At 41.1% G+C, this 13,793-nt stretch overlaps 1 protein-coding gene across 6 annotated transcripts in view; it reads left to right on the top strand.

The window, feature by feature from the left end:
- NTRK3 (neurotrophic receptor tyrosine kinase 3) overlaps positions 1-13,570 on the top strand; it is a 561,369-nt gene extending 547,799 nt beyond the window's left edge. For all 6 annotated transcript variants that reach the window (XM_055277323.2, XM_063640134.1, XM_055277325.2 and 3 more), the window contains 2 exons: positions 5,101-5,259; positions 8,388-13,570. In XM_055277323.2, coding sequence (XP_055133298.2) covers positions 5,101-5,259; positions 8,388-8,573 — 345 coding nt within the window. In that variant the 3' untranslated portion in view covers positions 8,574-13,570. The remainder of the gene's footprint in view (positions 1-5,100; positions 5,260-8,387) is intronic.
- Positions 13,571-13,793: the final 223 nt, after the last annotated feature.

Raw genomic sequence — 13,793 nt, forward strand, 5'->3', positions numbered from 1 at the left:
AGTAACTCTCCCTTATTGTTCTATTTCAAGTATATCTTAGTTTTTATCAAATAATTACTACTTTAGATCAATTTTGGATTCATCTTGTGAATTTCCATACACCATTTCATTTGAGTTTTCATATATATTGTGTTAAATTTTCAGATTAATCTAAAGGAGAAATGAAAGATGTATAACATTAAGTCTTCCTATTCAAGGAAATGACACAACTTTTCATTTATTCAGATCTTCTTTTATGTTTTTCAATGCTTTTCTTTAAATAACATTGGACATTTTCTGTTAAGGTTTATGCCGAGGTGTTTTAAACACTTCTGTTGTTATTGTACAAACAATCTTATTTTCCATTGTATTTTGAAGTCATTGCCACTGGCATGTGAGACTAGTTTGATTTTTGTGTGTTTCTCTTATTTCTGGGTAGCCTGATAAATCATATAATAGTTCTAACTGCTTTTTAGTTAATTGTCTTGGATAGTCATAGCATATCCAGACAACGGGCAGTTTGACTTTTTTTTCCAATATTTCTACCTCATTTAAAAAATCCTTGCTTTATTGCATTGGTTAGTACCTCTTGAAAAATGTCACATAAAATTCGTGATAGAAGATACCTTGTATTTTCCTAACGTTTTGTCAGTAACTGTGATAGTGTATTTAATAAAGGAAGTTACCTTCTATGAATTAGACTTTTAATCAGAAAAAGATGTTGGAAATTTTTGGCATTTTTGAAAAGATGGTTTTTCTTCTTTTATCTTTTAATTTAGTAAATTTAACAGTAGGTTTCCTAAGGTTGAGACATTCTTACATTTCTAGGGTAAACCTTATTGAGTTATATATAATATGGAATTCTTGTAATATATTGCTGATTTCATATAATATTTTATTCATATTTGGAGAGTATATTCATAACAGATAGTTTTACACACATATAGATAACTATGTATGTTGATATTTTTTATGTAAATATATATGTAAGGCTGTATGTTAAATTTGACTGATTTTGTCTTCAGGGATGTTTAAACCACATAGAATGGTTTGGGAAAGTTTCTATCTTTTTTTGCTTTGAAAAAGTATAAATAAGACAGAAAACTTTAATAGAACTCACCCAGAAAACCATCTGAACCTTCTATCTTTTTAATGTATAGATTTTTTTTTTACTACAACTATGGTTTTTGTATTCAACTTTTCTATTTAACTTTTTTAAAATTAATATTTTTAGTAAACCAATTAATGCATGTATACTTTCAAATTTATGGCTGTAATAGTCTTAACATTTTACATTTGTCTCCTCTACATCCCTTATTAATCTTGCCGAAAGTTTATGTAACTTTTGAGAGAACTAACAATTGATTGTGTAGATCAATTCCAATTTTTTATTTTCCTTTTGGCTGGTTGTTTTGCTTTGTTTTACACTGATTAATCAGTATTTATTTTATTTTATTGTTTATTTCTTCTTACTTTCCTTGCATTTGTTTAGTGGGTCTTTACTGCCTTTTTTTTTCTTTTTTTTTTTTTTGCTGGATCCTTATTTAATATAATTATATTTTCACTATTTTAAAAATGAATGCTTAAATGCTGTAATGTTTTTTCAAAAATTACTTTAGTTATATTTCATAGATTTCAAGAAATAGGACTTTAGTTATTGTTACGATAAATACTTTTACATTTTATTTTCAATTTTTTCTTTACCAAATAATTTAATTGCCCAAAGACTTTTAAAAAATTATTTTTTTCTTGTTAACTTCTATTTTATTATATTTGATACAGAAAATGTTTCTTTTTTTAACTGTATATTTATTTTTTATCTTGGAATTCCAGTTTTCCTTTGAGATTTAATATGTGATTGGCTTTGATACATGTTTTTTAGGTAATTGAAAATAATGTGCAATTTTTTAAGGAAGCTGAAAGATGCACACAATCACAACACTCCTATCTACTTATTGAAACTCATTATTTGTATTTTTAAAGTGTATCTTCGTTTATGTTGTCTTCTTGATCTTTCAATTTGTGAAGCATTTTAGTTTTCTATTATGATAGCTTTGTCAGTTTTCTTTTATTTATATCTTGTTTTTACTCTCTCTATATATATACACGCACATATACATATATATGTATTATTTCTATATATTTTTATAAATTTTTGTATATTGTTGCTATGTTAATTGGAGTATAAACTTCATCATCGTAATGGTGAATTTTACCAGCTTTAAATATAATATTAAGTACGATATAAATTTAATATAAATTATTTAGTCTTACTTTAATTTTTAACATTTTGAATCCTTTTTTTCACATATATATGAAACAACAATGTGTAAATCACAATAAAAGAAATGTAATTGGCTGTATATATATCTGTATATGCATATATATACATGTATATGCATGCATATATACATGTATATGCACATATATGCATATATGTAGCCAATTATATTTTTCTTTTATGTATAGTTGTGTTTTTAGCCCTCTTCCATTTTCAGTGTTTTCTGCTATTTTGTTTTAGACATGTCTATTTTAAATAACATGCAACTTGATTTTTCTAACCTAAATTTCTCTCTCATTTAAGAGGTAGTATAATTCATTTGTACTTATTGTCTCTAGTGCTGTTTTCTAAGCTTCATTTTCATTTTGTGCTTTTTAGTCATCATTATCCTACTCCCCCTTTCTGTAGTCTTTTTGGTATTAGTTAAAGATTTTGGCTTTAGTTAAAAAATGGTTTGAAAGTTATATGTACTATTTCTATTCTAGAAGCTACTTTAAGATTTTAGTAAGTGTATTGAAATTTAAAGTATTAATCTCAACAATTAATCACTGTAAGCTTCTTTTTTCCTTTCTATAACATACAGCTTTTATCAGGCTTTTAATTATTGCTATATCTACTCTTCTATGCATTTATAGTTGAAATTATTGGAAAGTTTCATTCCAGATAAGTGTGTTAGTTGTATCAGTGGTAGTACTAATAGCATTATTAGTATTATTATTTACTTTATGTCTCTATTTTACAGGAAGCCTTTATTAGTAATTGTATTACTTTTACTACTAAATTAACAACCATTATTCAAATTTAAATTGCATTTTTGTGGCTTATTTGCTCTGCATTTTTTGTTGTTTCAATCATTGTATAGCTTGGATTATTTTTACTGTTTTTCTAGAATATGTATTCAATTAGCTTGGCTCCTATATTTTCTGAAAGGGTGTGAGTGGTAAACTTTCTGAGCCTTTGCTTGTCTGAAAGTAGTATCTTCAGTTGTCTTTACACTGGATACAAAGCTATCCTGATTAGAAAGTCCCAAGTTGAAAATAACTTTTCTGGCTAGGCACAGTGGCTCACGCCTGTAATCCCAGCACTTTGGGAGGCCGAGGTGGGTGTATAACTTGTGGTCAGGAGTTTGAGACCAGCCTGACCAATGCGATGAAACCCCGTCTCTACTAAAAATACAAAAATTAGCCAGGCATGGTGTTTCATGCCTATAATCCCAGCTACTCAAGAGGCTAAGGCAGGGGAATCGCTTGAACCCAGGAAGCGGAGGTTGCAGTGAGCGGAGATTGCGCCACTGCACTCCAGCCTGGGCAGCAGGAGTGAAAGTCCGTCTCAAAAAAAAAAAAGAAAGAAAGAAAGAAAGAAAGAAAGAAAGACAGAAAAGAAAAGAACAGTTCTGCAAACTTGCATTATCATTTACCTCCTAAAATTCTTCAAGTGGTTAAGGCAAACATGATTTCCCTTTTTGGAAACAAGATTGCCCATCTCCCAAGTTATTCGTTCTTAATTATTCATTATTATTATTTCTCTAACTGACCCACCATAGAAATAAGAACTTTAGGCCGGGCGCGGTGGCTCATGCCTGTAATCGCAGCATTTTGGGAGGCCGAGGCAGGCGGATCACGAGGTCAGGAGATCGAGACCATCCTGGCTAACACGGTGAAACCCCGTCTCTACTAAAAATACAAAAAATTAGCCGGGCGTGGCGGCGGGCGCCTGTAATCCCAGCTACTCGGGAGGCTGAGGCAGGAGAATGGCGTGAACCCGGGAGGCGGAGCTTGCAGTGAGCCGAGATCGCGCCACTGCACTCCAGCCTGGGTGACGAGCGAGACTCCGTCTCAAAAAAATAAATAAATAAATAAATAAATAAAGAAGGAAATGAGAACTTTAAGTAATACCTTGTCAGGACATAAATAGACAACTCTTTTTTCAATGTTAGGTAGTTTTTTTAACAATGAATTCCATGTATTAGGCAAAAGTTTCAATTCCTGAAAATCTGTTTACTAATGATGCAGTTAGTTCCTGAGTTTTCACACATGCTGTGAATTTTCTCCCACTTATGCTAACATCTCTAACCTGCTGGGCAGAGAGGAGTTCCCTAATGTTTTTCTCAGGAAAGGGTACCCTGGGTATTTATCCTTATCAGTCACTTCCTCTTCCCCTTGGCTTTCAGTTTGGCAGATTCACAGGTGGTTGATATCCTCCTCAGGCTATTTTTAAAGACTCTCCCTACTGTCCTTTGAGATCTTACTAAGAACTGTGGTGAATTCTCTTTCTGTCCATCTCCTACCTTATTAGCACGTGGTCTTCCACGCTTTTGGAATGTCTCTGTCTCCTTCACTTGAAACACTGAGTCCTAAATTGTGATGAGAGATTCGAGATTGTCAGTTAGAAGCTAAAGTTCTCCAGATCGGATGCACATGGAATATACTGTGCCACTGCAGTAAAGAATCTAACCCGATGTTTGCAGATACTGATCCTTGGTGACTGGCTTAGTCATTCTGCTGACTTCTTGCAGGACTTGCTCTGAAGGTTAGATTTTTCTGTAGTGCTAGATTCTGAAACCTCTCTCACTTCAGATTACCTTGTGATCTTTCTTCACGCTGAGTGCCAAGGAACCTACCTTCCCTCAGGTGTTATCTCTATTGCTAGTCTAGCTGTCTTCTTTATCATAGGTCTCCAAAGTCAGCATCTTCACACACCTCTGATAGAAGCTGCATAAAGCTGTGGCTATCCTAGAATAAGATGCATCAAGAGTGCATCTATGTGTGAAGAGTGCAGACAGATGACACTCATTCTGGCCATCTGGTCACTCTGTGTGCCTCTATCTCAACCTCTTTTAGGTGGGAGGACACACCATGCTCCCCATTCGCTGGATGCCCCCTGAAAGCATCATGTACCGGAAGTTCACTACAGAGAGCGATGTGTGGAGCTTCGGGGTGATCCTCTGGGAGATCTTCACCTATGGAAAGCAGCCATGGTTCCAACTCTCAAACACGGAGGTAAAAAGGGGGTGCGTAGGAATCTTGATTGGGGGGGGCTCATAAGAGCTATCTCAGCCCAGGACTTGGACCTACTGAACAAGACATTAGGTGGGGTTTAGAGCCAGCAGGGTGAATGCAGGCATTAGTGAGAGCAGAGGAAAAAAAAATGGAACTGTAAGAAATGTGGTATAATTGTCAAAAGAGCATGAAATCAGAGGTCTAAATTGAGACTCAAGTCATGCCTCTGTTAAATCTGCCACCCTTAAAAATCACTAATGTTTCACTATGACAAAAAATGAAAACATAAAACAGCTATGAGTTTTTCAATTGTGCCATCTTGTGGAAACACCCACTACTTAGTATGCCCACATAATCTGGGTGCACAAAGGTTTTAGGTATGCCAAGCCCAGGGATGTACCAGATGGTCAATTTGGGAAGGCCAGTTTTATAACTGATAGAGCCATATGTGAACATCTAGGAATAAAATAAACCATGTTTATATTATTACTATGTTTTTACTATGTTTATTAATATGTTTACTATTAAAGTTAGTAATAAATACCCATTATATTTTTTATAATTGTAATTTGCAATAATAAAAAATGCTAGTAAACATAAATTAATAGTAGCTGATACTTAGTGGTAGGCACTTTTCTAAGCGTGTTAGCTCTATTAATTCAGTAATTTTTGCAAAAACACCTGTTGAGATTCAGGTTAAAGGAAGGGGATCTGCTTGAGGTACTGAAATGGGCTGGCCAGGGTCTCACAGGTAAGAGCCTCCAAAGCAGGGACAAAGCCTGGGCTGTAATCCTAGGACTCCTTTGCCTCCAAAGCCCATCAAGATGCTTCTCAGTGATGCATGGACCATGCCATGTTGCCCCAGGGAATTCAGTGCAGTTTGCAGGCAGTAAGGAGCTCAGTCTTTCAACCCAGCCAACCTATGAAACATCCCTATGAAACATTGCAATTCTTTTTATGGTCTTCTGTTTGCTGGGAAAATGTAAACACAAGAGCCTTTTAGTATTGAAATCTTATTTGAATATTCAACAGAGTGTCTTTCTTCTTGGAAGCTATGTTCGTCTCTGCTCTCCTGTGTCTTGACCACTTAATTAAGTGAATTTCAAAGACTGAGAAGAAATTATTTTTTAAAATGTGTACTATCTCATGATTCACAAGCTCAATTGGGCCTGACCACATTTCCCAAAGTAGAACAAAATATTTTAACAATCTTTTAAAATAATGAAAGTATATATACTAGAACCCATTTGTTATGGTGTTTAAAAAATTGTTACTGTTTTCCCAGGGGAGGAAGGGTTAGAACACACACACACACACACACACACACACACACACACACACACGCCATGCATGCACCTGAACACTGCCTCCGTGTAGTTTGGTGGCCCCAGTAAACAGAGGTTCTGGGCTGAGGTTGCTATTGGTCTTAACAGAAGACTCAGCCTCTGTTCTTGGGCTGGCTCACAGTAGCTAACAGGGTGTTTGCAGTTTCTTCTAAGACTCACAGAGGCATTGGCCTTAAAGGCAGGCTTTCTGCCCTCAGCCACTTCCCCCACTCCACCCACCATAGCAGCCACATACTGACAGTCACTGATCATCGGTTTCTCCACGGAAATCAACAAACCTGAATAGTCCAACATTAGAAGAGACACTCCCGGGTGCCTTTGATCTTGGCATTAGCAGCTGCTACTGTAGTTCGAACTGAATCCCTTTTCCTGGAGGTGAAGGTAATGGAGGGTGGAAAAGGGTCTCTAATATGAATGGGGAATATAAGCAGCTGGAGACTTATCAGGCTGGTAAAGAAATGAGCTGAGGGGCCATCGTAAACTCCAGGGTGAATATAACCAAGCAGATGCTGACACAGTGATGGTTTGACCAGCCTTCCGAAAGTCAGCGTGACATGAGACAATACTGGAGACAAGGCACTGATGAGCAGCGTAGGGACATGCAAAGGAGAAAAAAGACAGTGCTCTTGCCTAATTAGATACAGACTAATGGGGGCAGAGAAGGGAAATAATATTTGTTCAGCTGCTGAGCTAGAGATTATTCTGTGTATTTTTATCATTATGACCAATCTTTAAATGCAGAAATTGAAGTTCAGGGTCAGTGACTTGACCAAAGTTATGCAGTGGTAGAGTTAGGGAGAAGTGAAAACCAACCTAAAAACTAGACAATGAAGCCTTGAAAATGCACATATTCAGTGTCAGTAAAGAAGTGTCTTTGAGGAATTGGAAATGCATTGCAAATTATACACTTGGGTCTCAAGTGGCCTGCTGGGGTTGGCCAGGCATGCATTACTTGTTTTCTTCCTATTCCTTATGGCTTCTCCTTCAATATGTTGGGCCATACAGTCCCTTTTCGTGGTCTCATTTCATCCTTACAACACTCCTGGGGGTGGTTAAGGCAGACATTTGATTCCATCTTACAGATGGGCATGCTGAGATCCTGAGGTTAACAGACTTGAACTGGCCACCCAGAAGGCAGCGATGAATCAAGCAGTTAGTCCTATTGTTAAGGACTTCAAGAGAAACTGGAAACATGGTTTAGTGCAAACAGCAGGGAAGGATGGGTCTTGCTGCAAAAGGGTCCTATGTAATGACTCAGAGGCAGGTGTGGTGACCTGCACAGAGTCTGCAACTGGGAGCCTGCCAGGAATGAGAGATAAGAGGAGATAGGCGTGCAGGGCCCGGAGGGTGCAGAGCTCCTTCAGGGGAGTTTCAAAGTGAGGCAGGCTCATGAGAGAGGGAGGGACAGGTCAGAAGCCCATGTCCACTATCAAGTGAAAAATGAATGCAGCTCAGTCATCCTGATGAGATTCAGGACTAGGGAAGAAAAGTGAGGTAAGAGAGAAGAGAGTATGGGGAGTCAATGGTCAATGTGGGCCTGGCCCAAGAAGTGGAGTATGAAGGGCAGCAGAGGGCTCCACCAGCCAGTGCTGCTCACTGCACTGTGTACCGGACAGACAAGTATACCAGTGCTGTCTGCAGCCTGGCCTTTAGCATGTGCTCGTGAGAGCCTCGGCTTTGCATTGAAACTAATCCAGGAAGTGGTTGCTTTTTGCCGAGTCTGAGCCACAGGACCAAGGCTGGGCTTTGGGTGTAACTTCCTTGTTCTCCTCACTCTTTCAGGTCATAGAGTGCATTACCCAAGGTCGTGTTTTGGAGCGGCCCCGAGTCTGCCCCAAAGAGGTTTACGATGTCATGCTGGGGTGCTGGCAGAGGGAACCACAGCAGCGGCTGAACATCAAGGAGATCTACAAAATCCTCCATGCTTTGGGGAAGGCCACCCCAATCTACCTGGACATTCTTGGCTAGTGGTGGCTGGTGGTCATGAATTCATACTCTGTTGCCTCCTCTCTCCCTGCCTCACATCTCCCTTCCACCTCACAACTCCTTCCATCCTTGACTGAAGCGAACATCTTCATATAAACTCAAGTGCCTGCTACACATACAACACTGAAAAAAGGAAAAAAAGAAAGAAAAAACCCTGTAAGGCAGTTTGGCATATATATATATATATATATATATTTATATATCTAACTATCTATCAATCTATATCTACAGAGAGATACCTTCTCTAGTACACAGAGAAGCTGCTGATACAGAAAACCACAAGACTTTAACAACTCAGAAACTCTAAAATATTAATAATACAAAGGAAAATTCCCTTTGACTTAAGCTGTGGCCCATGCTTCTAATGCTATGGCTTTTCGGAGCAGAAGACCTGGACCATGCAGAGAGACAATCTTTGGGATGAGAGCTCTGGGACGGGAGGAGTTAAGGTGGTGATCAGTCGCTGCTGTGTGCGTCTGTTACCCCGGAAGCTCACCACAGGCACATGTGGGGACCGCATGGCTGAGCTCAGCAAAGAAATGATGCTGGAGCAGGGTCCTTGCCTCCACTTCTTCCCCATTTCCTCCACTTCAGGACAATGTTCTAATTTGTCCGTTCTAAAAAGTGTAATCTTGATGCTTTTGGGAATCAACGATGGCACCTACGGGTAAACACAGAACAGACAACCCCACAACACAAAACCGTGACAAGAGCTGACCGCATCCATCCTGGGTGTAAACTTCTTGCTGGAGTTGCAAAGGATGTGTCTTTCTATTCTCAGAACTTAACTGGACTTTCTGGACTAAAAGAACCACAGAAGAAAAAATAGCTGAAACCTGAACCCTGCCAAGACACTGCCACCTGTCTTTTCCATCATTGTGAAGATTCCTTGGCCTCACCTCCCACTTTCAGGCCCCTGGGAAGCTTAGAGGGTTAGGAAACAGGTCCCCATGTTATCTTTGAATGTAGACGCAGCAGGCTTTAGAGTTGCAATAGCAAGAGACTTGGTTGTTTGTAGGTCATTATAACGAATGCCCCCTGGTCCTCTCAGTTTCTCATCCTGCTTCCCTAGAGCCTAGACTCCACTTCCTGGGTCTCTACCGAGTCCCAGGTAAACCCCACTGCCAAGGAAGGAAGCCAGGTCTAGTGAGAGGCTGCAGCAGTGAGTGTTTCAGGAAAGCAAGCAGTGGAGTGGGTGAGAGCCAGCAGGGGAGAATCTACTTGGCACCTGCTCCAGGCCCCTTGGCATTCTCCTCACGTTTCCAGCCCCTGGGAGGATTGATGCATCTGCCTTTGAGCTGTTGTGAAAACGCAGGGGCTGAGAAATCACTTTTGTGGGCTGGGGTAGGGGGAAGGGCTGACGCTTCTCTGGGAGATGTCCAATGAGCAGCCAGTGCTGCAGGCTTGGCATCTTAATGAGGCCTGAGCCCTGACCGGAGAGAGGGAAGGAAACATCTGGGCTGGGGCCTGCTCCCTCTGCCCCAGCACGGGGGAATCACTGCCTTCCTGGCTGCTGCCACAGACCACGGTGGGGTTGACCTCTGGGCCTCCCTGTCACATGAAACATGGAAGCCAACAGCCTGGCCCCACAGAGCTCCTCTGCTGGGGAGGAGAGGATGTGCTTCTCCCAGGCTACTGGGCCCCTCCGCCTCGCCCCAAGCACAGAGCCACCTAAGGGACTGACCTTTGCCAAACTAGAGCTCACCTCCCGGGGGCCTCTGGCCTACCCTTTTCCCTGCCAGCTGCAGAGACTGCCAGCAGCCTGGACGTCCTGGTTAGCTGAAGGCATCTGAAACGTGGGCCTCCCTATGTGGGGTTTAGGACTGAATTATGTGTTTGTTGGTTTTGCTTCTTTTTGTAGACCCACAAATACTTTTATTTGAATAGTAAAGAGCTGTGCTCAGATTGTAGCCATGGTTGGGATTTGGGATCAACGAGGCTGGTTAGCTGGACTGGGAGGGAGGGAGGTGAGATGGGAGTTTGATGTGGATTTTCTCACTGTGCTGTGCTCCTAGCCCCTGAGGACTTTGCGGGAAAGCTGTTTGGATTGACCACCTCAAGAGAACCCTTTGCTGTCCTAGGGCAATTACTCCTTTTGTCTTCCCACCTAGAGGACCACTATGCCGGGGCTGTGAGTGCTGGATGAAACTGCACAGTCTGGCTTTGATCTGGGTAGCTAAGAACAGGTGTTCAGGGAGGGCATGGTCTGGAGGGGCCTGAGGGAAAAGTGTCTTCTGGTTAGAAGTGAAGCACCAATGCTCCTGTTGCTTCCCTTCTCCCATATCCTCCCCTGAAAAAACACTGTGTGGTTTCTGTCTTCTTGGCTGTGTGTTTCAAAGCTGATAGTTACTGATGGGCTGAGAAGAAGCAGGAGAAGAACTGGGTTGGAGATGGGTGGAAAACTGGGAATAAGGACCGTGCTATGGTTTTATCTTCAGGGCACCGATTCATCATGTCCTAATGAAAGAAGGTGATTCCTTGGGGAGCAAGAAGCACTGAAGGAGACTGCAGTTGTCAGATTGCTGGCACCTTAGCAACCCACAGGCTTTCACGTTGATCTTGGGGTCATGTCCTTGCCATGTCCATTTTAAGCAGCTGGCTGTGGAAGAGTGCGAGAGAGAGAGGGGCAGAGCAGGGAAGGGTAGAGAGGGAAGACCTGCCTTCCTTCAGCTCTGGCTGTCCTCTCTATACAGAGTCTACTTTGATTTATTAACCTTGGCAGATTAAAAAAAAAGATTTATTTTGGAGAGTAAAAGGGGCAGAAAATAAGGCCATGGAAATTGCAGGGGTACGCTACGGCTCTGGGGAGTGTGGCGTGTACTGGGACACACCTGTCTCTCCTATTTTGGGGCAGGACTGATAAGGCTTAGTCCACCGTATCTTAATTTCCCCATCTGCAGAATAAGGGGTACACCTGCTAATCTCTGGCCCCTTCTAGCTCTGAGTTCTTAGATTCTAACAACGTTGTATCACTGTGCCATTTTTCTCAGCACTACTCTGGAATGGCAGGACAGCCTTGCATAGGTGGGGGGCAGTTGCAGCTGAGGGCTCACTGGGCCTGGGCAAGGCTGAGTTCCAATAAGACACTCCTCTCCTTCTTTGCCCCTTGTCTCAACATCTCAGAGTCTGAAGTGTCTGAGACGACTGTAAGCCAGGAGCGGAGCATTTGGTCGGCTTCCCATCCTGGCGTTCTTACATGCCGGAAAACCACTGTCGACGGTCTATTTATTTATTTATTTATTAAGAGCCTAATGTGATGAAATGTGTTGTGAAATGACATCCTATTAGCCAATATGACCACTCCAGTTCATTTCACCCTCATTTTCCCATACCAAAGTCCACATTTTAGAAGACCGTGTCACATCAACTCTGAGAGCTTAGCTTTGAAGCGAGCTCTTTTGTTTCTTTTGGTGAATGCTCCAGGGCACCCAGGCTGGTCTCTCTGCCATGCCAACCTCACCAGATCCTCTTCTGGACTGAGTGAGAGTGACCTGCTGTTGGATGTCCACCTTGGAGTAGGGTGTTGTGGCCATGGGACCTCCCAGTTCTTCTTTCTTTGGATGTGAACCTAACACTGCCCTCTAATGATATCCCTGAACTCTGAGGGGACCTTGGGCATCACTAAGCCTCCTCTAGTCAACAAACAAGAAAAAGGAGGTGGTGCTTCCTCCATTCAGCAGATCATGCACAAATTACTCCTAGACAGAGGCTTCCCACTTGAGGCAAAGGATCTTTGGTCCTTCTGGGTTCAGGTTGAACATTGATGTTCTTCTCTAGTGATGCTTACTTTGCGGAATACACTAGTGCAAGTCATTTTGGTGCTAAATACTACAGAAACCAACACTAACAGGAGAGCTGTCGGCCAGCTTCTGGGGCTGCACGAGACTCAACTCAGAAGTAGAAGTGAGTCAGGCATGCTGGGAGAGTACAGGATGCATTGGAAGTTAAGTAGAAAAGTGGCAGGGTGAACCAGCAAAATTTCTGATTTTGCTATTAGTTAGTTATCTACGTGGCCTTGGCCAAATCAGCTAATTTCTCATCTGAGACACTTAAGAGGTTTGTATAGATATTTTTAGAGTCCTTTTCATTTTTTTAAAGCTATGTTCTGGTCCCACCTGTTTTATATATATATACTTGCTTGTTAAAAATAAGAGATAAAGTGAAAGATAAGAAGACGAAGAAAAGTTACCAATGGCAAAGGACTGATTATAGAAGGCAATGAAAGAAGGCCTGGTGACTGGTAGATTTGAGGAATATTGTACAGGGAGCCACGCAGACAAGCCAGAGACTTCATTTTTATGCTCTTCATAGGAGGTTACTGGCCTAGCCACTTGCCTGCGTTTCACCAGGCTGTTCTCCTCAGCTAGTCAACCTTCCCTCTTCAAAACCAACATGCTAACACTTGGCAGAAACTATTCCAAGATGTGGAGAGAGGCCTGCCCATCTCTCATGCATACCATTGGCAATCAGCTCTGGGTCAAAACCGACAAGATTTTTATCTTTTAATGCTTATTGTAAGAGGCTGGGATGTTTGAAAGAGGGCAGTGTCTTAAGTTGCAGACTATTCACCAAAGTCCTTTTCTATTCAGGAATGACTAATGACTTTCTTTGCTCCCCTTTTCCAAACCAAACAGCGGCAGTATTACCTTGACTTCAAAGTACAGTGATTGCAAGGGACAGTCTTAAGATTAAGGGTCTTTTTAGTGCTTTGCTCAGAATCTGGAGCAAAGAAATGTCTAGGGATGTTTGTTGAATGAACCCACCTGCCAGCAGTCCAGAGAGCTGTCCCAAAGGCCCCTGAGATGTCTATTGTCTGCTTTGGTAGGGAACCAACCTGCTAGAAGACTCAAGGGCATTTGCCTTAGAGAAAAAAAAAAATGGCACATTTAGTTCAGGGCTTGGGTGCTGAAGTCACTGTGTTTTTGGTTCCTGAAGCTCCACTTTCTTTTTTCATACTAAATAAATTGTTTTGGCCAATATTTAACAGGTTTTAAAGGAAATTCCAAGTTTATGCATCATTATTAAGACATCAATACGGGCTTGGGAAAATGTTTTCGTGTTGCTTAATAATACTGGGAGTGTCTTGCTAAAGAAAGTATACACACATGTACGTTGTGTGTTTATTTCTATATATTTGATTGGAATGGCTTCAAAGAAGGCCTATTTGAAGTCAGCAAATTGATTCCAATTTGGGATTCTCTT

The sequence above is a fragment of the Symphalangus syndactylus genome, chromosome 5 (genome assembly GCF_028878055.3).
Source record: "Symphalangus syndactylus isolate Jambi chromosome 5, NHGRI_mSymSyn1-v2.1_pri, whole genome shotgun sequence".
NCBI lineage: Eukaryota > Metazoa > Chordata > Mammalia > Primates > Hylobatidae > Symphalangus > Symphalangus syndactylus.